We start from the raw sequence: 21959 nt of genomic DNA on the forward strand, positions 1-21959 counted from the left end.
AGTAACCAATAGAACATCAAGAACAAAGCATGTTATCAACTGCGAGCAATTTTCTACACCTAGAGAAAGAAAGGAAAAAGCAGAAAAAGAAAGAGAAAAAAAGAAAAAGAAAGAAAAGAGAAAAAAGGGAGCTTGAGATTTCTACTGACATATGTGTCCTCTCCCACAACAACAAAAGCCCTGTCTTCCTTTTAAACTGTCCATATCCACTTGCTTCATGTGAACTTCACACTTTCTTGACGCAGGGCACAACACACTCTTTTGACCTGAAATATTTCTGAGGATTTAAAGTTTTATCCTCTTGATTTATCATATTGAATCAACCAAAGTGAAGATGATATGTCGTTAAGTGACTAAATTGTCGACTGGACTCAAATCCCAGCTTCATCACTAAAGTGTGTGAACTTGGGAACATTCTTTTTGTTTTACTGTGCCGATTTGCCAACATTGTGAATTCCTAAAAGTGGTTCAACTACACTTTAAATCATATTTTTATACTCTGGTATTACATTTTAGGTATTACATGACGATTCATATTCTGGACACAATGTTATTTTTGTCTATATTTTAATGCAGCTTCCCATGTTTCGCAAGAGAATTAGAGAATGAAAGTCTGATGTCACACCTTATGTTGTAATTTTCTGTATTTTCACTTCCTGATATATGGAAATGGGGGGTCCCTGGATTGTCTTTTCTTGCTCAGAGACCCATAAACCCTAGAGCCGACCTTGAGCAGGTTCAGCATGATGGGAGACACGTTCCCATTGAACGCATGCGTGTTAGTGAGGGCTTACATTATTGAAAACTGATTAATACAAACCTGCATTACACAAGTAACAATGATACCTTACATTAAGATTAGGGTCAGAGGCAGTACACAAGATTTGACAGACACGCAGAAGGGCAGAAGGAATCATTTGCATAAGTGATGACACACCCAGAGGAGGCAAACTGATGGTTGAGATCCTATGGTGTTGTGGAGTGGCATTGGGACGATGCCTCCTTAAGAGGAGGAAGACCTTAAGGGGAGGGGAGGGGCACATGGGAGGAGAAAGGTAGAGGCGGGGCAAGGTAGACAGGAGTTACACTAATCATTCAAGGCCATCAGATAGCCCCACATTGGCTGGAGGAAGCGCAGTGTGCAAAGACTAGTGTGCCTCATTCCAATAGAGATACACCTACTGAAAGATAATGTACCGTAGCTATTAAAAGACTGGAATGTATGCAGTGACATGTGGAAATGTTTCATGGTGTAATCACTGCAATTATGAGCAAACAATGAGGCTTTGTTCTTTGAAAATGTAACTCTATGAATTTGCTATTAGGAAATATGAATATTCATGAAGATGTGCGTTCAGATGACTTCAATCTAGAGTGGGTTGGGAATAAGGCACATGGAGGTGGGAGCTGTGCCGCAGTGTGGAAGAGAGGGCTGGGGGAAAATGGTGGCACTGATTTGCTTTTTAATATAGATCTGTCTTAGTGGCTTATCACGTGACATGCAACATGGATCTGCTTGAGTGCTAATGTGACATAAAGCCTCATTACAAGTTCGCCCGTAGCCCTGCTGGTAAAACGGGCAGGCTGCGCCCGCTCTTGTGAATTTTTCCGGTACCTGGCTTCACGAAAACACTAAGGGATTACGACCCCAGTGTTCCTGGAAGTCAGGCATCGGAAACTTGTTAAACCCCATTCCCATTGAGTCCATTTGACTCAATGGGAATGGGGATGACGGAAGCACCGTGAAAGTCTGCGGGCGGCTGCCGTTCCGCCCGCCAGGTCAGGCTTGGCGGGCGGGGTGGCAGTAGCCCGCAGACTCAGAGTATGCTGGTCCGGTAACAACTGTGCCAGTAGGCTTACCAGCACCGTTGTTACTGGACCGGTACACTCGTAATGTGTTTCTGACACACAGCAGTGGTCTGGCACTGTTCATGACTTACAGTGTGGCTATCAACACTAGTAATCATGGTTGTAGGTGTATTGGATTTCCCAATAAGAGTAAACGTCTATGGGTCACTCCTTTCAGTCCCTACCTACTACCCTCTCACTGATCCTTTTGTTGTTCAGTTGGAACCGTTCGGTAAATGTGACGTCCATTTTTACTTTTGAGCTTATTGCTTTTACCGTCACCTTTGCTCTGGCTAGGGCTTTATGAGCATCACCGCAGTAAATTACTGTGTCTTCTACTCACAATTTTCAAATCTTGCTGCTTTTTATTTTCTGTACTGTATCATGTCGACTGATGGATGGCAGTCGAGTTGAGACACCTATATCTGTGTCTATGGCACAGCACCCGCAATAATTAGAAGCCCACACAGAAGGGTCTGGCTTCAAATCTAATATTTCAACTCCCCGAAGGCTTCCTGCCCTTGCGGGTCACCTCCTTCCTCTTGCCCCCACCATAGCCCCACGTACACATAATGAGGATGATGTGTTAAACAACATGACACCTACCCCCTTCTTAAACAAATAGGTAAGTATCAACCCATTTCTTCTATAAGTCTTAAAGGTTTGGTCCTGGCCCTGACGGGCCTTCCTTCGTGAGGTGCAACTGGATTACGTCTCAATATGCTGACCTCCACGCCTTCCCATTCTTCCTCAGACGCCTCTCCACCTTCCAAGTATGGCTCGTCCAACCCTCCCTGGGACCAAATGTCTTGAGGTTCAACCCATGGCTCATCATGCTCTTCCAATGTTCTTTGGTATTCTCTGAGATGAGATATGTTTTGCGTGATCTCCCGCCCTTCATCATCTCTTGCTGAAATCATAGTGCCTTTCACTTGCGTGACAGTGCGGGGTACAGATGTGAACCTGGAATCTTCCATGTTGTGTCTGGCATATCACCACCCTGTCTCCTACTTTAACCGATTTTCTCAAGCACCTCTCCTCTTATCAGCTGCCACCTTCATTTTCTCTCTAGAATCATTCTCTCGCACTTCTCGGTCATATGATGTGGGCTCATACACAGGCAGGCCATGCAGCAAACGAGTCCTAACCCTCTGTCCGAACATCAGATCTGCTGGGCATGTGCCTGTGGTGCTGTGAAGTGTATGCCTGTAGTCTCTAAGAAGTTGGTATAATGCTTGTTCAAATGGTTTGCAAGCCACATGTGCAACCTGCAATACCCTCTTGATATTTCCCAAGAATCGCTCAACCATGCCAGTGGCCTGTGGCCAGAGGGTGTGATCTTGCAATGTTTGAAACCCATATATTGTCCAAAGTTGACAAACTCTGTGCTAGTAACTGGCGGACCATTGTCTGATTTTGGAATGCGGTATGCTGTCAGTATGCAATCCAGGTCTGGTATGATAGCTTCCGCTGCCGTGAAAGAGATGATCTGTACTTCCGGGAATCCTGAGCATTCATCCATCATCACCAGTGCGTACGTGCCATCCCGCATTGGGCCAAAAAATTTAATTGCCACTTCTTCCCATACTCCTTCAGGCAGTGGTGACATCTGCAATGGATTTGGTTGGGGAAGTGGAGCTACTACGAAACAAACAGCACAGTTCTTCAGGGTTTCCTCAACATTTTTGTCCAATCCCGGGAACCATATCTTTTGAGGGAGCAGTTTCTTTGTGGACACCACCCCCCGATGCCCCTTGTGTGCCAGATCCATAACTTGCTGATGCAGTGACTTTGAAACAACAATTTTGCACCCTTTTCTGACGACATGATCTTCAGTGACCGTGAGTTCCTCGTGCACCATCATCAGGTGTTTTATGTTGTTCTGTGCAGCAGCATCTGACTGTTTGGCCATCTCCTTGGCATGTTTCATTTTCCCTTGGCTAATGTACTGACTGATGTTGGAATGCACTGACTGATGAGGGAAAGGGCTTCGTCATTTGCTGACTCATTTTGAAGCGTCCTCCACACTACTGGGAAAGGCTTCATTTGATGGATGACGTAATGCAGATAAGCATCCGCAATGGAGTGTTCAGTGTGTTGTGTTCCATCCGAGTGATGGGAGAGATAGTCAGCCGGATTTGTATCCTTGCCAGGTCTGTGGTAGACCTGTAGCCAGAGGTCTGCGCTTTTGGGTTCCTGTAAATGGCGAGAAGGGCCTTGTGATCCGTGGCCACAATGAAAGCCTTCCCAAACAGGAAGAGATGAAAATGCCTGCGGGCCCAGACAACTGCCAGGCTCTCCTTCTCAGGCTGCAACTACTTTTGGTCCGTGGTTGTCAAACTGTGGCTGGCACATGAAACAACTCTCTTAATGTGTGGTGTCTTAGGGTCATACTAAACCAATTAATGAAGCTCAGGGAACTTTTTGTGCAGTCCCTCTTGGACCTCCGCGACTTAATGCAGCATAAAAGTGTTACAGTGTCGCACCGTTGGGAGCAGAGAACGGAGACACAGAGCCTCATTATAACTCAGGCGGTCCGGAAATAACGGTGGCGGTAAACCCGCCGCCACCGTTGTTTCCGGACCGCCTGATCCCGACTCCAGCAGGCGGGAGGTGATGTTCCCGCCAGGTCTGACCTGGCGGGTTTAACACCACCCGCCTGCAGGCGGACGAGGAAACACCGGCATCATTACGAGATGCTGCCGGTGTTTCCCTGATACCCATTCCCATCGAGTCCTATAGGACTCGATGGGAATGGGGATTAACACCATTCCGCCTCCGTGAATCCCGGAAAACCGGGGTTGTAATGCCCCGGTAATTCCGGGAATCACGGAGGCGGAATGGTAATACGAGTCCAGCGGTAACCCGGCGGTTTTACCGCCGCGGTTACCGCTGGACTCGTAATGAGGCCCATAGAGTTCCCCACTCTGTTTGCAAAAAATGAAAAAGGGTTTCTGCGCCCATCTATTACTGCGCCACAGTGAAGTTCAGGTATCAACCAAAACCAGTTTTTCTTGATTCATCTTATATTTATTGATAGCCCATAAGGATGACACGTGTTTCCGCACCCTAAGTGTGCCTTTTACAAATCTAGGCCCTTAGTAGAACCTGACGCGTGAGCAGGAAACCAGATTGTTAAGTGCTTGCAGCGCTTATGAGTCTGATGGGACTCTCTCTGACAACACGAGATCAGTGCATGCATTCCGACGATAGTATATCAAGCCTTAATGCCCAGATTTGAAAAAGGCACACTTAGGGTGCCGAAACACGTGTCATCCTTATGGGCTATCAATAAATATAAGATGAATCAAGAAAAACTGGTTTTGGTTGATACCTGAACTTCACTGTGGCGCAGTAATAGATGGGCGCAGAAACCCTTTTTCATACTGAGCCAACACTGCTCCAAGGCCCGTGGGGCTTGCGTCGACTGTCACCTCTCTCTTTAGAAGAACTGAAATACGCCATGTCAGTGGCAGATGCAATGTTTGCTCTAATGGTCTCAAAACTGGACTCCCACTGCAGGGACCACGTGAAGTCCTGGTGGCCTCTGGTCAATTCTCTGAGTTGGACACTCACTGTGGCATAGTTCTCCAAGTACAGGGGGCAGTAGCTTGCAAGACCTAAAAATGATGGCCTAAAATATTTGTCCGACGTGGGGCCTCTTTTAGGGCCTTACCTTTGTCAGGGTCGGGGCACATATCTCGATCAGAAAATATGTGCCTGAAGAATTTTAGAGTGCATTTCTTGAACTTGCACTTGTCATTATTTAAAGTCATTTGGGTGGCTCCAAGTGCCATGAAGACTTGGTATAGTGCTCCTGTGAGGTATTGGCAAATATTAGAATGTCATCACTATAATTTAAACAGTTTGGGATATGTTTTATGACATGATGAATTTCCTCTTGGAATATTTCAGCAGCCGAGGATATCCTGAACCCAGCCATTTTCAGTGTTAGAGCCCCAAATGGGTCACAAATGTGTTATATATCGTGACTTCTGGGCAAGTTCCAGCTGGTGGTTGCTTTGTTAAGGTCCAGCCTCAAGAATACAGTCGTTCCATTGAGAAGATGAATCATGTCCATTATTCTGGGAGCCTGGTGTCGTTCTCGTTCTATCGCTGCATTCGGATGGCGCATGTCCACACAAAGTCGAATGGACCCTTCAGCCGACTTCTTCTGAACGGGTACAATAGGCGAGACCCTCAGTGTGGGCCCCACTGCCGGCTCTATGATTTTGAGATGCAGTAGGCACTGGATTTCCTCCTATGCCTGCTTCTGGATGTGGGGTTGATGTGGAGATGTACCTTACAGTTCTTTAATTTTCCACTGCCTTTGAAGAGGTTGGGGAAGGCCTTCACAACATCCCCATCCGAGGTCAGATATTTATGAGCCATTATGCTGTATAAGTTGTAGACCAGGCCCATGTCAATGGTGTGCGGAAACTTAGGATGTATCCACTATTAGCTTCATTGGAGAGCACATGTATCTGGATGTGAGCGATTTGTGACTTGTGTGTGTAGACTGTGCTGAACATCCCCTTGCACTGCAGTGGGGTATTGGAGCCCTATGGATATATGTCCACTGTCGATTGTAAGGAACTCATGGTGGCAACAGTGAAGACAAACAACAGTGATCACAGTTCAACAGTGTGTATTAAACTGTACAAATGGGTGAGAAAAACGCCTAATCTAAACCTAAATCTAAGATGGGAGCAATATATAATAATAAGGCGTTCCTAGTGGCATCTTGTCAAATAGAAAGGGCCCATACTAAAAAACCTATTGCCAATCCTTACCACTATGTTACAAATGGGATAATGTTCATCAGAAAGGAAAGAAGTGTTCTGAAAATGATAAGTCAGGATGGTATGACTGGGGTCTCCCTTCCCCACGTTTTTAGCTCTGGACAAGACGGGATTCCTAAGCACAGCACACTCCTAGGCCCCGCCGGCACAGAAGTTGCTTGTTTCCAAAATATTAGGGCCTTCTGTGGCCAAATCTCTATCACACAAGTCTTTTGCCTCAGAGGACGTGATGTGTTGCAATCAACAAAAGTAAACGTTCCTTCAATAAAACTTCAAGGGGTGATTACTCTTTTCCTTAGGATCCCCCTCTGCAGGCTACGATCCTTCGTACAATGTGGACCTCTCTCCATCGGGTTCACTATGGCCTTTCATTCACAATTTAACATTCTAGCGTCTCAATGTCTTTTTAAGCAACCATTCACTGTGGACAACCCTCAACTGGGTTCACTCTTCTCAACACAATGTTCATGGGTGTATGATTGTTCACTCCAATTCGCAGGCATCACTCAGCCGGTTCACATTTGCCAAAAACACAGTTCACTTTACTTTCTCACAATGTGGGATTCACTTCCCATTGCTCTCCTTCTTGTCAACGTGTCAGAGACTTTCGATTATACAAAGGGTTTGACTCGACCCTTGTAGGACCCCTCTGACTCCTCACCAGCCTCTTCTAGGGCCTCCTGGTACTTGTCATTTTAACAAAGGGGACCAGCCAGAGTCCTTCGAATGAGTGCCCACGTGGCGCCTGAACACTCTGCAGCTGGTCCTTCACTGGACTTTCTTTCAAGTTTTCACACACAAGTTCTTTATTCAAATGTTCGTACAATGTTGCTGTTCGCAACCTTGGGCTCAACACAGTCCAGTTTTCTATCAGCTCTCTTTCCGACTCACCAGCTGTGCTAAACCCATTGGTGTTTCTTGAGTCAAGGATGGTACTATGATAGCGAGCACGTCTCCTCACCCTGGTTATTAATGCGGTAGGGCTCCGGGCACCGTTGACATCTGATGCAAGACACGTGTATCTGATGTCCGCTGGACTCCCCACTTTTATGATTTCTCTTTCGGGGGCTTTGCCGGTCTTAGGTGAAAAAGGCAAGGGCAATTCCCTCCTCATTATCCTTTCATGTTTCGCCACCTTTCTCCTCCGTTTGAACTGCTAGTCTGGAATAGCTGCTTCTTCATGCATTCGGCCTTGCTCGTAGTGTGCTGTCATCCCTGTGGGGAAGAGAAAGGGCCGTCAGGTGTGTGTAATTATAGTCAATTGCCTGACTTTGCCTGACCCTCATGTCGGGTAAACGGCTCTGGTGTTAGGCCATTGTCTTTCATGGTGTAAGAATGTTTTTGTGTCAGAAGGGGAGGGTAGAGCTTCTACATATCCTACGGGGTGGGATGGGGAATGGGTGTTAATGGGAAGGGGGTACCGCATCCCAACCTTCAGTATCGCACTTCCAATTCCCGAAGACCCCCCATCAAGGTGATCCTCCCCCACTGGTCCATCCCCAGGAACTGGATCCAATAGCGATGGCCATGTCCTGGCCCCCTGGACAATATATCTCCAGGGACTAGTGGGTGAGACACCTTTAGGTTTCTCACACAATGCTCTCAGCTTTGGCGGGTGAGTTGATCGAATGTGTCTTCACTCATGACATTTACTGTTGCACCCGTCTCAATCAGAAATTCGATTGGGGTGTCATTTACCTTGAGGACCAGTGTGGGGCTGTTTTCTTTGGCAGTCTCATTGCCTAACGCCCACACATAACCTCTCTTCTGCTGATCATCCGGAGAGGACGATGACTCAAGAGTGGGACCTTACTTCCACATAACGTACGTTTTGTAATGTTCTGTAGGTGCCTTTCCTGTGCAGAGATCTATATGATCGTCACAATGTTTGCCTCTCCCCTTCTCTGTCAGCCCGGCAATATTTTCGGTAGACACGGACTTGTTTCCGGTCATCCGGGCGATATCTCGGGTGGCGCCTGCTGTTTCCTGGTGACGTCACTTGTGGCATTGGTGCAGGAGCGTTCCTGCATAATGCTTGGAAATGGTCGTCACCACTGCAGGCAGCAAACTTTTGATCCAATGGGGGGCATGTGTCCTCTTTTGGGAACTCGTCATCACACCAAAATCATGTCTTCATGATACTCTTAGTGGCATCATGCGTCGCTGGAGATAGTTTCTTTTTTTTTAATTGCATTTTATTGAATTTAAACAACAACACAATCAACGAAAACTACAAGAAAAACAATATCAAAACATACACATTCAAGGAACGAATCAATAAGTGAGGGCACGATAAGAGTCAAATGATCTCCATTTGTTGCCCTTTCCATCTACTGTTCAGTCTAGTGTCTTAGGGCATCATGAGGTTACTGGGATTCTCTCTCCTCCCATTTGTCCCAAATCTTAGAAGCTTTGGTCGGGCAGCCTCTTGCTTTATAAACTCTGTGCTCTAACATTGCAAGTGTGTCCATATCATCTGCCCATTGTTCCAGTGTTGGGGACTCTGGGGCTCCCCATTTTTGTGCAATGTTCCACTTCATCAGTCCTGCGGCCGTAGATAGGAGCAATCCTTCCCATTTATCAGTAGTGTTCTTATCGGGAGAACCCAACAGCAACACCTTCGGGTCCATTGTTATATTGCGGCCTAGCACACTGGATAGTTCATTGCAGCATTTCCCCCAGAAAGTCTGGATCCGCAGACATTCCTAGAGGATGTGTATGAATGTACCAACCTCCCCCACACAACGGAGGCAGTTCGGGTTTGGGGCACGTTTCCAGCCATGCATCATGGTTCTTGGATAATATATTCTATGAAGGATTTTAAGTTGGACCAAGCGGAGTCTGGAGCAGATAGCAATCTCCCTGGGATGCATGAGGATGCAGTCCTCCGGGTCTATGGCTCCCACATTGTCCTCCCATTTGGATTTAAAACGAGGAAGTTCCGGAGTAGCAAAGGAGGACATGGCATTATATAGTATAGAAGTGACTCTAGTAGGGATATGTGCTGGGAGTATATTGCGTTCTATGGGTGTGTACTCGGGAATAGCAGGTTCCAACTGGATGTGTGTTCGTAGGGCGTGAATCAGTTGAGTATGGTGATAGCGTTCGGTCGCTGGAAGGTGGAATTTCTGCTGCAATGCTTCAAAGGAGGCGATTTCCCCATCTATCAAGACATCCCCAATCCGTGTGATTCCGGCCTCCACCCATTTGGGCCATGATCGGAGTTTCCCCAGTTTGGCCAGGTTACTATTGTGCCACAGGGGTTGTGCCGTGGTGATCTTGTCTTTCCATCCCACATAGGCGTGAGCCCGTCTTCAGACCCTTGAGACATGTGTTGCCATTTTTTGGGGTAGGGGTCTGTGGAGGGGCTGGTAGAGCAGGGGTAATGGGTCAGTGTTGTGGATGGCTGCAATTTCTGCCTTTATGTGCGGGAGTTCCATATCCCCATGCAATAGGTTGTCAACCACTGCCAGTTGGGAGGCCCAGTAGTAAGCTCGGAGACAGGGGACGCCGATACCCCCCTCCCAAACCGATCTCTGGAGTGTAGCCAGTGCAATACGAGGCTGTCCCCCTCCCCATATGAGGTCTCTACGGAGGGAGTCAAGGCGGTCAAGTTCGGCGTCCTGAATCTCCAGTGGTGCATTTTGTAATACATAGAGGAATCTGGGCATGGTGACCATCTTAAAGAGGGCGGCTCTGCCCATTAGTGTCAAGGGGAGAAGCCTCCAGTGGCGGACATCGTCTTTAAAACGGTCCATGATCGGCTGGAGGTTATGGGCTGCGTAGCGCGTCAGGTTCTCCAATATGCAAATCCCAAGATACCGGAAGCCGCTTGGTTCCACCTTGTATGGGCATTCCTGGGGGACGGCCAGTGTACCGCCCTTTACCGGGAACAGGATAGATTTGTCCCAGTTGATTCTCAGCCCACTAAATTCTCTGCATCAGATGAGCATTTGCGTTACTATGGGGCAGGTTCGTATCGGGTCACCCAAGTATATCAAGAGGTCATCCGCGTACAGAGACGCCCTGTCTTCGTGCCCCTCCGGCCACCTGAATCCTAACCAGTCCTTGCTCTGGCAGAGCCACAGGGCGAGTGTCTCTATCGCGAGGGCAAAGAGAAGGGGGACAGGGGGCATCCCTGCCGTGTGCCCTTGCCCAGGGGGAAAAGTTCAGAGGCCCACCCATTTACCTGCACCTCTGCTTGTGGGTCTGTGTAGAGAAGTTGTACCCATCCCAGGAAGTTGTCCCCAAATCCCATTCTTCGCATAGTTTCCCAGAGGCTGTCCCAGTGATCCGAGTCAAACGCCTTTTCAAAATCTATGACAAGTAGTGCAAACGGTTTGTCTATGATAGGGGCCCTTTCCAGCAATAGGTGGAGGCGGCGCAAGTTCATACATGTCGATTTATGTGGCATAAACCCACATTGGTCCGGGTGGACCAGGGAGGTAATTACCACTTGCAACCGGTTGGCCAGGATCTTGGCAAGCATTTTGGTTTCGCTATTGAGTAATGAGAGAGGCCAATAGGAGGCACATTGCTCGGGTGGTTTACCTGGTTTGGGAATAACGACTATCGTGGCTTTACGCAGATCAGGCGGGAGAGCGCCCTGGTCGCAGGCCCCGAGAAACATTTTGTGAAGGTATGGTGCCAGTTTCTCCCCACCCAATTTCTTCCAGGTCTCGACCGGGAACCCGTTGGGGCCTGGTGTTTTCCCCGACTGCAATTGAGCTACAGCCTCAGCGTTATCCGCTTCGATGAGAGCCGAGTCCAGTTGTGCCCTCTGTTGTTCCGATAGAAATGGCAGGGTGATATTATCTAGTAGGGAGGGATCCAGAGGGGACACTGGGGCAGCGTACAAAATAGCATAGAAGTCAGCAAAAGCCTGTGCTATATCCCTATCTGAGTGGAATTTCCCATTCTGCGGGGTTATAATCTCTCTAACGTGGCGTTGACCCTCATCTCTTCTCTCGAGCCAGGCCAACATTTTCCCAGCTTTGTCCCCGTGTTCATATACCCTTGCCCTGGAGTCTTGGTGGGCTTGCCTGGCGTTGTCTAATTCAATATGTCGAAGGCGTTCTCTAGCACCCTTAAGGGATCTGAGAGACTCCGGGCTTGGGTCACGAACATATTTGGCTTCCCAGTGGCCCACATCGGTTTCTGCCTCCAGCAGCTTCCGAAGTCGCTCCCTTTTGTTACCCGCTACCCAGAAAATCGCCTCCCCCCTCAATACCGTTTTGTATGCTTCCCATATCATGACTGGATCATCGACCGTAGGGGTATTAATTTCAAAATATTCATTAGTTACTTCCGTGAGGTGGTCAACAAGATCAGGGGAGCCCAGATAGTAGCTATTCAGCCTCCATGATCGGGGTGGGGTTTCACTTTGAATGCGCAGTGCCGCCATGAGGGGTGAGTGGTCTGAGATGCCTCGGGAGAGTAGGTCTGCAGCGGTCGCCCTGTGTATATCAGTGTTTGGGAGGAAGAGTTAGTCTAGTCTGGACATGGACCTGTGTGCTCCCGAGTGGAACGAGTAGGCCTCGTCCACAGGGTGTAGATGCCGCCACACATCTCGAAGGCCCAGGGCCGGTGCAAATTTTGCTAGTTTGGTGGGAGTGTTCGGGTTACGGTCCCTGATGTGAGTGCAATCTTTTATATTACACATGACGTCATTAAAATCGCACCCAAAAATCCACATATCAGGTTGGTGTTTTGCCATAAGTGTGACCAACTCCTCCAGGAATTCCTCTCCCAGTCCTGGCGGGGAGTACACTGACGCAATGGCCAGTGTTTCTTGTCCCAGTGTTCCTATAACCACCACATAGCGACCCCGGGGGTCTTGTTCAACTATTAGCGATGTGAATGGGACGCGTTTAAGTATCAGGATAAGAGTCCCTCTGGATCCCATAGTGTATCCCGCATGTAGGGCCAGTCGGTAGTTGGTTCTACGAAAGAAAGTGCAGCTGGTCCCAGCTAAGTGTTTCTCATTTATCAGGGCGACGTCGGGAGAATGTCTGTTCAAGAACTGCTGAACAAGACGTCGCTTGATTCCGGACCCCATCCCGTTCACGTTCCATGTGATTATTTTGAGAGACCTGGGGCGCTCAGGGGTTGATGCGTGGGTCAGTGTGGTCGCCATTTATTGTGTATAGTACCAGGTTCGCAGACATTATGGGTTGTTTCATGGAGTTGCCATATGTCAGGTGTGTTGGGTGGCGTGATTCATTAATTTTGTGAATGCGTAATAAACGTGTATTAATACTATAACAAAAACAACATAAACTCACCCACCCCCCCTCCGTATACTCCACCCCAACACGAAGTACCTGTCGCACGAACATCGTTGGCACTCAGAACTAGAGCGTCAGCTCAAACTTGGGGTCCTGGCTGGCAGGCGAACAGAGGGGGTCCCCTCTGGTCGCAGCTCCTACTGCCTTTGAGCATTCCGTAGTTCTTAAGGGTCCACTTATGAGGTCGGCCTCTCTTCGGTTCGATATTCCATCGCTTCCTAGTGTTCGTTGGTTTCCCTCGCTTTAATTGGAGGGATTTGCCGCTTGTTCCAGGATCGCTGGTTCCTGGGCCTCCGGGTGCCCCGCATGAGGGGGGCGATCCGCCCCAGGCTGGGGTCTCCTTCCCCGATCAGTCGGTCTTGCCGTCCAGTCCCCTTCAATGTGCGTTTCCGCCCATCTCCACGCCTCCTTCGTATCTGTGAAGTGAACTGTGGTTCCCTTGTGGTGGATCTTGAGTTGGGCCGGAAACAGCAGTCCGTATCTTACTTTCATGTGGAATAGTTGCCTCTTCAGCGGTTAAAACGACTGTCTTGCCCTCTGCACCTCCCGGGTGTAGTCAGGGAAAAAGGCGATTGGGGATCCGTTATGGGTGATTGTACCCTTAGAGCGAGCCCTTTGAAGGAGTGCATCTCTGTCCCGATAGTTAAGGAATCTGGCTATGATCGTTCTGGGTGGTGTGCCTGGTATAGGCCTGCCCGATGGCATTCTGTGAGCTCTCTCCACCGAGAAGAACTTAGAGAAAGGGTCAGGTACATAGATGTCCGCCAACTATTGTTCCAGGAAGAGCTCCATACTGGGCCCTTCCTCCCCCTCCGGGAGGCCGAGGATGCGTATATTGTTGCGGCGGGATCTTCCTTCCCCCTCATCCACACGGGCCTCTAACATTTTCAGACGATTTAGTGTCTGGGAGAGTTGTTGATTAATGCCTCTAATGTTATCTTCAGTCCCCGAGATGCGCTGTTCCGCCTCACCCGTACGAGCGGAGAGTTTCTGCAAGTCGTGGCGCAGAAAGGAGACATCCGCCGCTATACTGTCAATTTTCATCTCCATCGAGGAGCGGGAGCTGGCAATGGCGGCCATCACGTCTCTGAGGGAGAGGGCAGTCTCGTCCTCGGGAGGGGTGTCTGTGGTGTGTGAGACTGCGAGGCCTGGGCCTGTGCCACCGCAAATTGGTCCATCTTGCTTTGCGTAGAGGCTTTTTTCAATTTGTCTTTGCCCATTCTTGGAGAGAGGCAGTTTCGCAGAGTTGTGTGCGCCCGGGAGGGACCGAGGCTTGCTGTGGATCGGGTAGGACAGTGTGTGCGACGGCAGTCCCAGGCAGGCGAGTTTTTCAGCCGAAGTCTCTCGCAAGTGTGGCTCGGAGAGGGGCTTCCACGTCGGGTTTAGCAATTCGTGGGTTTGGGCTGGTGACTGGTGCCACTCATCGGCCTCCCTGGATGTCGCGGTAAGAGAGTCTTCCCGGCTCGGCCGTCGAGCTCCTTGTGGGCCAGAGATGGTCCGGCGTTTTCCGTGAAGTCTGCTTGCAGTACCATCGCTCCCCGCAGCCCGACAGGCCCCGAATTGCATCATGCGCCGGCGGTGGCCATCTTGGGAGCGCGGGAGCCCTCTCCGTTTCGCTCTTCACTCGCCTCGGGTTCGCTCTTGGGGCTCCGATTTTCCCTGAATTTTCCATCCGATGGTGCCCCAGTGCGTCAGCTATCGATGCAGGTATCAGAAGTTTATAGAACTCTCAGGAATCAGGTTATAAAAGACAGAATATTTGCGGCGGTCACGGAGCCGATCGAACTCACGTCCGCTCCATTGCGCTGCTGGCCACGCCCCCTCTGGAGATAGTTTCTTGATGGTCTCCTGGTCTTTTGGTAAAGAGGATATTTTCACTCTGCCTAAGTTGACAACTTACTGAGAGATGGCAGAGTCGGTCTTAGTCATGGGCAGAATCTCATCTAACGATCTTTGTTTTGGAAATAATCTTTTTTGAAGACGGGAGATTCGTATCCCGGTATAATTTGAGAGCACAGTGCTTCTTCATTCAAGTATTGATGAAATGTGCAGTGCTTGATACGGATGTGGATTGCCATGACAAAGTTGTCAAGGGTTTCACCTCTCTCCTGCATAGTAGTGTGAAAAATATGCCTCTCGTAGAATACATTGGTGTGGGGGCAAAGTATGTAGCAAGCACATCCTGGATTTCTCGAAACGTGGCTTTTTCCTCATCAGTGAGCACACTAGGGAACTTTGGGCGGGTAAGTAACCTGTACTAAACCCTGACTTAATCACACAACATTTGTACAGGTATGTTCAATTAATCACAATTTATTCATGTCATCTTGTACATTCTACATTGCCCTACAACCAAACTAACTGTACCCTCCTGTGGTGGCTAGCCCCTAGGAAGCAGTGGTGTGTCGCATATCTAGGGTGAGGGGACAGGTAGAGGCTTGCCCAAACTACCCAAAAGGCAACAAAAAATAGTAAAAACACTTATGGGACCCTTTGCGCTGTGTCCCACCCTGATACAGATTATACAGGAATCACAGTTACTTTAAATTTCCCTGTTTCTCGACCTCAAGTGCAGAAAATATTGAAGCTAAAAAACCCAAGCTCATGAACTGAAAGAGCTGTGTGCAGAGTTTCCATGTGCACAAATGTTCATGCAAGAAAAAGTGGGATCCCTAAATTAGTGATAAACCCCATGAACAAATAGTGGCCGCATCAACCAGCTTGTATAGAATGTCTCGCACTGATGCTCCTACTGCCAATGTTAGTATGTTCTTCTTGTGCTCATCGTCCATTGGGCACATTACCCCAATATATACTTTGAAGTCCTTGGCCCCAGCAGACACGGTCCTGCTCTTCGTGATACCTTTACGTGCAACTGTTATTACTGGGCGTGTAAGGCCGACTGAAACAGCTCACTGCCGCTGCCTGGGGAGATATGCTTGCTCCGTCGCCACTGACGCCACCTGGCGTGCACTCTTGTGATTACAATGTTCACTGACCTTCTCGTTGCCAATGTCGACTGCTGGATTGCGGTAGAGTAGAGACACCTGTATCTGTGTCTATGGCGCAGCCCGCGCAATAATTAGAGGCCTATACAGAGGGGTCTGGCTAAAACTATAACTTTATTTCAACTGCCTTCCTCCCCGATGGCTTCCTGCCCTCGTGCGTCAATTCCTTCCTCTTGCCCTCACCTAGCCCCACCACACATAACGAGGTTGATTTGTTAAACAACATGACATATCAGTTTATTCATAAATTAATAAAGCATTACAATCTTTGATGTTTTTTTAGTTAACACTTTTATTTCGTTTTTCACCATGAACAATAGATGCAAAATACAAGTTACCGCACAACATAATTGAATATAAACACAAGTTAAAATCTGCTAAACGTTTAAAAGCTTCAACGCCATAATTACATAAATCATTAATAAAATGTACATCTGCACATGACAAAGCAAAATTAATCGCACCTGAGACCTGCCTGATGGTATTAGCAATAAAATGCTTTTTCAACCATGCGCGTCTCAAATACAAAGGATTGGGGCAGATAAATAAGAGGTGAGTTAGATTCTCGTCAGACCCACTACCACATGTGCACGGCTTGGAGTCAAACAGCCATTTCATCCGGGCCCTCAGAGGTAGAACATTCAGGCGGATCATTGCAATGAGTCGCTCAAAGAAAAATGGTCATTGCAATTCTGGAGGGCGCTCCTTAGATGCACCAGCGAAGTTAGCTTATCCATGCATTTATTGCAACAACTGCATCTCTGATGTAGCGTCTGAATGACTAGGAAGAAGTCAAGGTGTCTGCTCAGGATTCACTCACATCGTTTTAATTAGCATTATTAACACGAGTACATGATGCATGTCTTGCAGTTTTAAGATGAAGTCTAAAGCTCTAGCCCTTCTGCTATGCCCCACACAGCTTGACCATACAAGCATGCAGTCTGCTACTCACTGACGGACCCCTGTCACCATCTTATCCCATGCGTGCCCCTCCTCTTACTTGTCACTCCTCGAAAATGGGGCGCAGGTGTAAATCAAGTCATAGAAGCATCACGCCGTGTTTTTACCTCCTGTATTACCATCCTGCCCCATTTAAAATGTTGCTGATCGTTGGCAATGTGTGCAAGAAACCTCAGCAAATGCAGTGTGTGTATTTCGTGTCGCATGTGTGAACACTGAAATGCTGTGAAATGTGTAGGTGGGGGCACTGCATCATTGCAAGAGATGGTGGGGGTGGGGATTCAGGACTGCTTGCAAGGTGGTGGGGGCGCAGAGCGGCTGGGGATAGAGCTGGCTTGGCCACACAGTTAACCGTTATTGTTTGTTTCTTGTGAAGGTCAAGGTGCTACTCAGCGAGCTGGTGGAAGAGGTGATGGATGACTATTTAAGGCGATTACCTGAAGGGATGGATGCCAACACCGCAGCGTATCCTTTGATGCCGACGCTATAACCCTGAGCTTGTATTTCTGTGGAGTTGATGTCTTGCAACTGTAGACTGTGACTCAGCCAGGCAGAGCCAGCGAGCTATTCTGAGGTTCTGCTTCATGCAAGTGTTTGAGGTTTCTGTGCAGCATTTCCCAGTGTTTAGATGTTCTGCCCGTGTTTATTGTCACCAGGGCAGCCTGCAGAGCATCAGCTCGACCACTGATCCTTGCCTTTTGGTTCCAGTTAAGGCTGGGCAGGAGCCGTATGATTTTGACAAATTGTGAATAAACAAAACTGTTTTCTCACATTGAGTTGCTTTTCTTGCTACCAACATACAAAAATGTCAGTTACTGAAGTCAGTGGGAACGGTCAGGAGCGGTGTTTTTTCTGTTTACCATTCCTTTACTTTTTACGACCATATTCACCATTCGGTATAGAGGATTCGGTATAGAGGATTTGTCCCTTCATGTCCCAGTGCAAGTGTACAGTTGTAATAGGAGCCTTACTAGTCACTTAGACTATTGCAATGCCCCAGCCCCAAACATGTTACACTTTTTTGTTTTTGTTTTTAGGGGTAGCAAGGGCGACCACAGGGTAGCAAGGAAGACTTCAGGGGTCGCATTTGTGACCCCTGGCAACCCCTAAAAGACGGCCCTGGACAATTATAGCATGCAGGCAATGCAGTACAGTCTATGCCCTAATGGTACAGTGTTTCTTGATTAGATAACCAAGCAATTTGGAAGGACCTCGCATGTATAAAACATACGACTTTCTATTAAAGTTTCTTGCAGTTTTTCAGTTCCAAATATAACTTGAGTCCTATAGCATAGTTATAGCATGTAACAGACACTTTTTGCATGGGAGTAAAAGAAGTGATGGATTTATTCCAGAGACATCTGTTGCTATCATTAGTTTCCCAGGCATCTTTAATAAGACTGAGTATGTTCTGCTTAGGGTCTGTCTCATCTTTCTGTCCTTCCTGGAAGGTTGCTGCATATGGGGGTAGGTTGTCTTGTGACAAGCAGTGTGGTAGGCAATGGTTGTTTCCTTTGCAGTTTTTTTACGGTAGGTCTGTTGGCTGGTAGATTGACCACTGAAGAGGATGACATATTTGTGGCTTTCTGTTTAGTGATTCTATTGGACATCCTATGGATTGATGGTGGTGGTTCGGCTCAGTTGGATGCTCCAGGAGGTATCTCAAGATGGAGGCTGTTAGAGGTCTTCTGAGTTGGGGAATTGGAATTCCTTTGGGATCTCTTGTATATTGTTCAGAAGCAAGTGGGGCATAGTGTAGTGCTGGATATCAGAGGTGATGCTAGGGGAAGCAAGGAACATATATATGTTGTACAGAAGCAAGTGGGGGATCGATAAGATAAGGATAGCGCAAATGGCTCTTATGAGGACCATCATTTCAAACCCTCAGGAGCCGATGGATGGGGTACTCTCCACTTAAGATTGAACATAGTGATGAGGGGCGTCTTCACAGAAAATGTGCTTAAATGCTGTGCTTTGGAATTACTCTTGATGCCTTGTCTTCCTTTTCTGGATGGATTTGAGGGAGTGCATGCACTTCTTATAGTGCAATTTAAACAGCGTTTCCCTGGAAAAATTGGTACTTCTGCGGAAGTGCATACTTGTATGTTAATATAGTACAGCCCTCAACACAGTAATCATAACAATAATAATGACAATGGGCCTCATTACGACCCAGGCGGTAAGGGGTTTACGGCAGCGTTAACAGCGCCGACCCTTACCGCCTGATTACGAGGTCCCCTAGCGCCATGGTGCTTTTAACACCTGCTTTTAGCAGGTGTTAAAATCCATGGCGCTAAGGGACCATGGAGTTAATTACGCCACCGTAATTTACGGTGGCGTAATTAACGCCTTCCCCACTCCCATTATGCCCTATGGGGCAAAAATGGGAATGGGGAAGGGTAAATGGGGATTGGGGACTTACCGCCCCGCCAAGGTCGGAATGGGGCGGTAAGTCCGCCAACCACCATGGCGTAAACGTAGTTTACGCCATGGTGGTAAAGTCACGGCCCAGACGGTAACTTACCGCCTGGGTCGTAATGAGGCCCAATATGACTAATGCACTGGCACCTGGGATTATGTACTCTGTTAGACAAATGACAATATATTAGAGAGTGATCAACGTTTTAAAGAAGCAAGTCTAAAATGTTGGCAAATCACTTAAATGGCTATTTATTTAATTTAAAATTGTTCATCAAGCTTTCAATAGAACAATCATTTTAGTTCCTTTCAATTCAAGGGACAAAATGTTCCCTGAAACAATTCAGACTGCTGGGCAATTATGGGACTCATGCACTCTCCTGTCTTTAGCTTCAGCACAGTTGTAATAGCCTTCAATTATGCAGCCTTTGTTCTAAAAGGACATAATGCAAATTTGTAAAGAGGAGTGCTTGCAGAGTGCTGCTGTTGTCGGCTGGCAGTGTTATTGGGGACGGTGTTCGGAAGTGTCCTGTTTCCTAACGTATGGTGATTGATGCAACACTGCAGGCTTCAAAAGCTCCACAGAGGCGCAGAGCACAGTGGAGTGCTTGCAGAGTGCTGCTGTTTTTGGCTGTTGCCAGGCGAGCAGCAGACATAGAGGTTGTGACCCCCTGGAGTGGTAAGAGCTGCAAAAGTGAAGAAGCTCCAACACACTAAGTGACACAACTTATATGTATAATCTGTGCAGTAAAAATATGGCTAAACCATCCTAACAGGATATGTCCCTGATGGAGACAGCGCGTGCCTTACCACTCCTGGCACCAAATAACAAAAGAAAGACTGTGGGGCAAATTTAAATGGCCCCGAGATTCATCCCCAAGGTTAGGCTTGCGACAGCTTCTGAACTAGAGAATCTCGTTGCCTCTATGTTGTTACCCCTTTTGGAATGAAAAACACCACTATTTGGGCAAGTATGATACTTAAAACAAGCATACTATAGAATATAACAATTAATTGTAATACTTTAGTATATCAAAATTTATCCACATAATTCATACAATTTAAAATTAAGTGCAGAACACTTTTCTGTCATAAAACAAGATTTTTTTCTTCTTTTTCTTTTTTTTCGATGTTCAATTAGATCTATAAAATAAGACTCTAACTTACTATCCCTTATAAATAAAGTTCTAAGAACCTTTTGATGAATCAATACGCTCACCTACTTACTATCTAAAAACTACAAACGACCCCGTATAGTGATAAACACTTCCGTTTAGTACAAAAGACAGTCCCTATCCTGTCTGTTACTCTCTTACGACATCTAATACCCTTGATAGGTGAATCCTCATGTGTACAGACATGTGGTTCAATTCAACTCAATACTTCATTGAGACATGTTGGCAACTGTACAACACCCTAAAACACCCAACATGTTTCGTTCTTTAACAACAATTACAAATATATAAGAACTTCTTCAGGGGAACAAAAAGCAATATATCAAAAACAGGTCTTCACACTCTTAAAAAAATATACGCTTCTCTGTGGTGTTCTTCATAAACCTTAGGGGGGGGCAACATAAAATACCAGCAGTTAGTAAAGCTGTTCACTATTAAGTAAAGCCTAAAGAAATTCTCCTACTAATGGCTCACTGTATTGGCATTTATTACTAACACCTTTGACGGATAAGTAAATTTGTCTTCGCTGTAGACTTGTGATCTGTAGACATAAATACACCGATCAGTGAAAACTGTTCCATTCTAGTTCAAATCCAAAAATACAAGGATTACCCTTATTTACTCAATACTCTATCTAACATGTTAAATTATTACATGCTAAATTATTACCAGTTTCAGCACTTAAAATAGCACTGGAAGCAATTAAAACCCAAAAAGGGTGTAACGTCCGCCACTCGTACTCACTGTAATATATGTAAAAGAAAAATGCCTTTTGCTCTGCCTCGTTAGCAACAGCAGAGAAAACTGGTACCTATGGGCTGAAAACTTGATTGTAATTGTGCACGATGTTGTTAGAATCTTATATGCTCAATACCAACATTCTAACTCCTTGCATAATACCTCTCTTGAGGTGCATTATTGTTGCAAAAAAAACGTAAATTTTAACCTGCACTACTTCTAGTAGAAATTGCAACTTGATGCTTACCCTCTGTTTATCGGCATGCGTGAATCTACGCTCTACCATGATGAAAAAGTAATTCCTGATGTAAATGCATAGTGCGTCTGCGCTCGCGAGCTGTAAGTGCTCTGCTGATGGTTGCTGCGGAAAGCGGTGTTGTTTCCCTCGCAGTATCCAAACCTTCATACATTATTACTCCTCCGGTATAATGCTCGGCGACACACAGCCTCCCAACGAGCACGGAGGTGAGGCAAACACGGATAAATAAGGCGCACTACAAGGAGAAGGGAGGAGTCCGAAAAAATTCTAGTCGGGTACAAACTTCCTACTTACTCAAGCTGCGTCTCGAGTAACACGTCACTTCCGCCTGCCCGAATCACGTTGTCGGTTTTTTGATCGTCGGAAGTGTCATAGCAACTGCGTTTATAGTGGTAGCTGATCCTGTACAGCTGTTTACAATTACAAGCGTTTGTCGCATTACGTACGGTCATTAAGTAAACCTA

The 21959-nt window shown here is 47.1% G+C and overlaps 1 protein-coding gene across 2 annotated transcripts in view; it reads left to right on the forward strand.

Moving 5' to 3' along the window:
* Window positions 1-21959, forward strand: part of LOC138516493 (uveal autoantigen with coiled-coil domains and ankyrin repeats-like) — a 523628-nt gene that overhangs the window by 239748 nt on the left and 261921 nt on the right. For both annotated transcript variants that reach the window (XM_069631668.1, XM_069631667.1), the window contains exon 7: window positions 17282-17370. In XM_069631668.1, coding sequence (XP_069487769.1) covers window positions 17282-17370 — 89 coding nt within the window. The remainder of the gene's footprint in view (window positions 1-17281; window positions 17371-21959) is intronic.

Source organism: Ambystoma mexicanum, chromosome 6q, assembly GCF_040938575.1.
Source record: "Ambystoma mexicanum isolate Mex_15411 chromosome 6q, UKY_AmexF1_1, whole genome shotgun sequence".
In the NCBI taxonomy this organism is placed as follows: Eukaryota; Metazoa; Chordata; class Amphibia; order Caudata; family Ambystomatidae; genus Ambystoma; species Ambystoma mexicanum.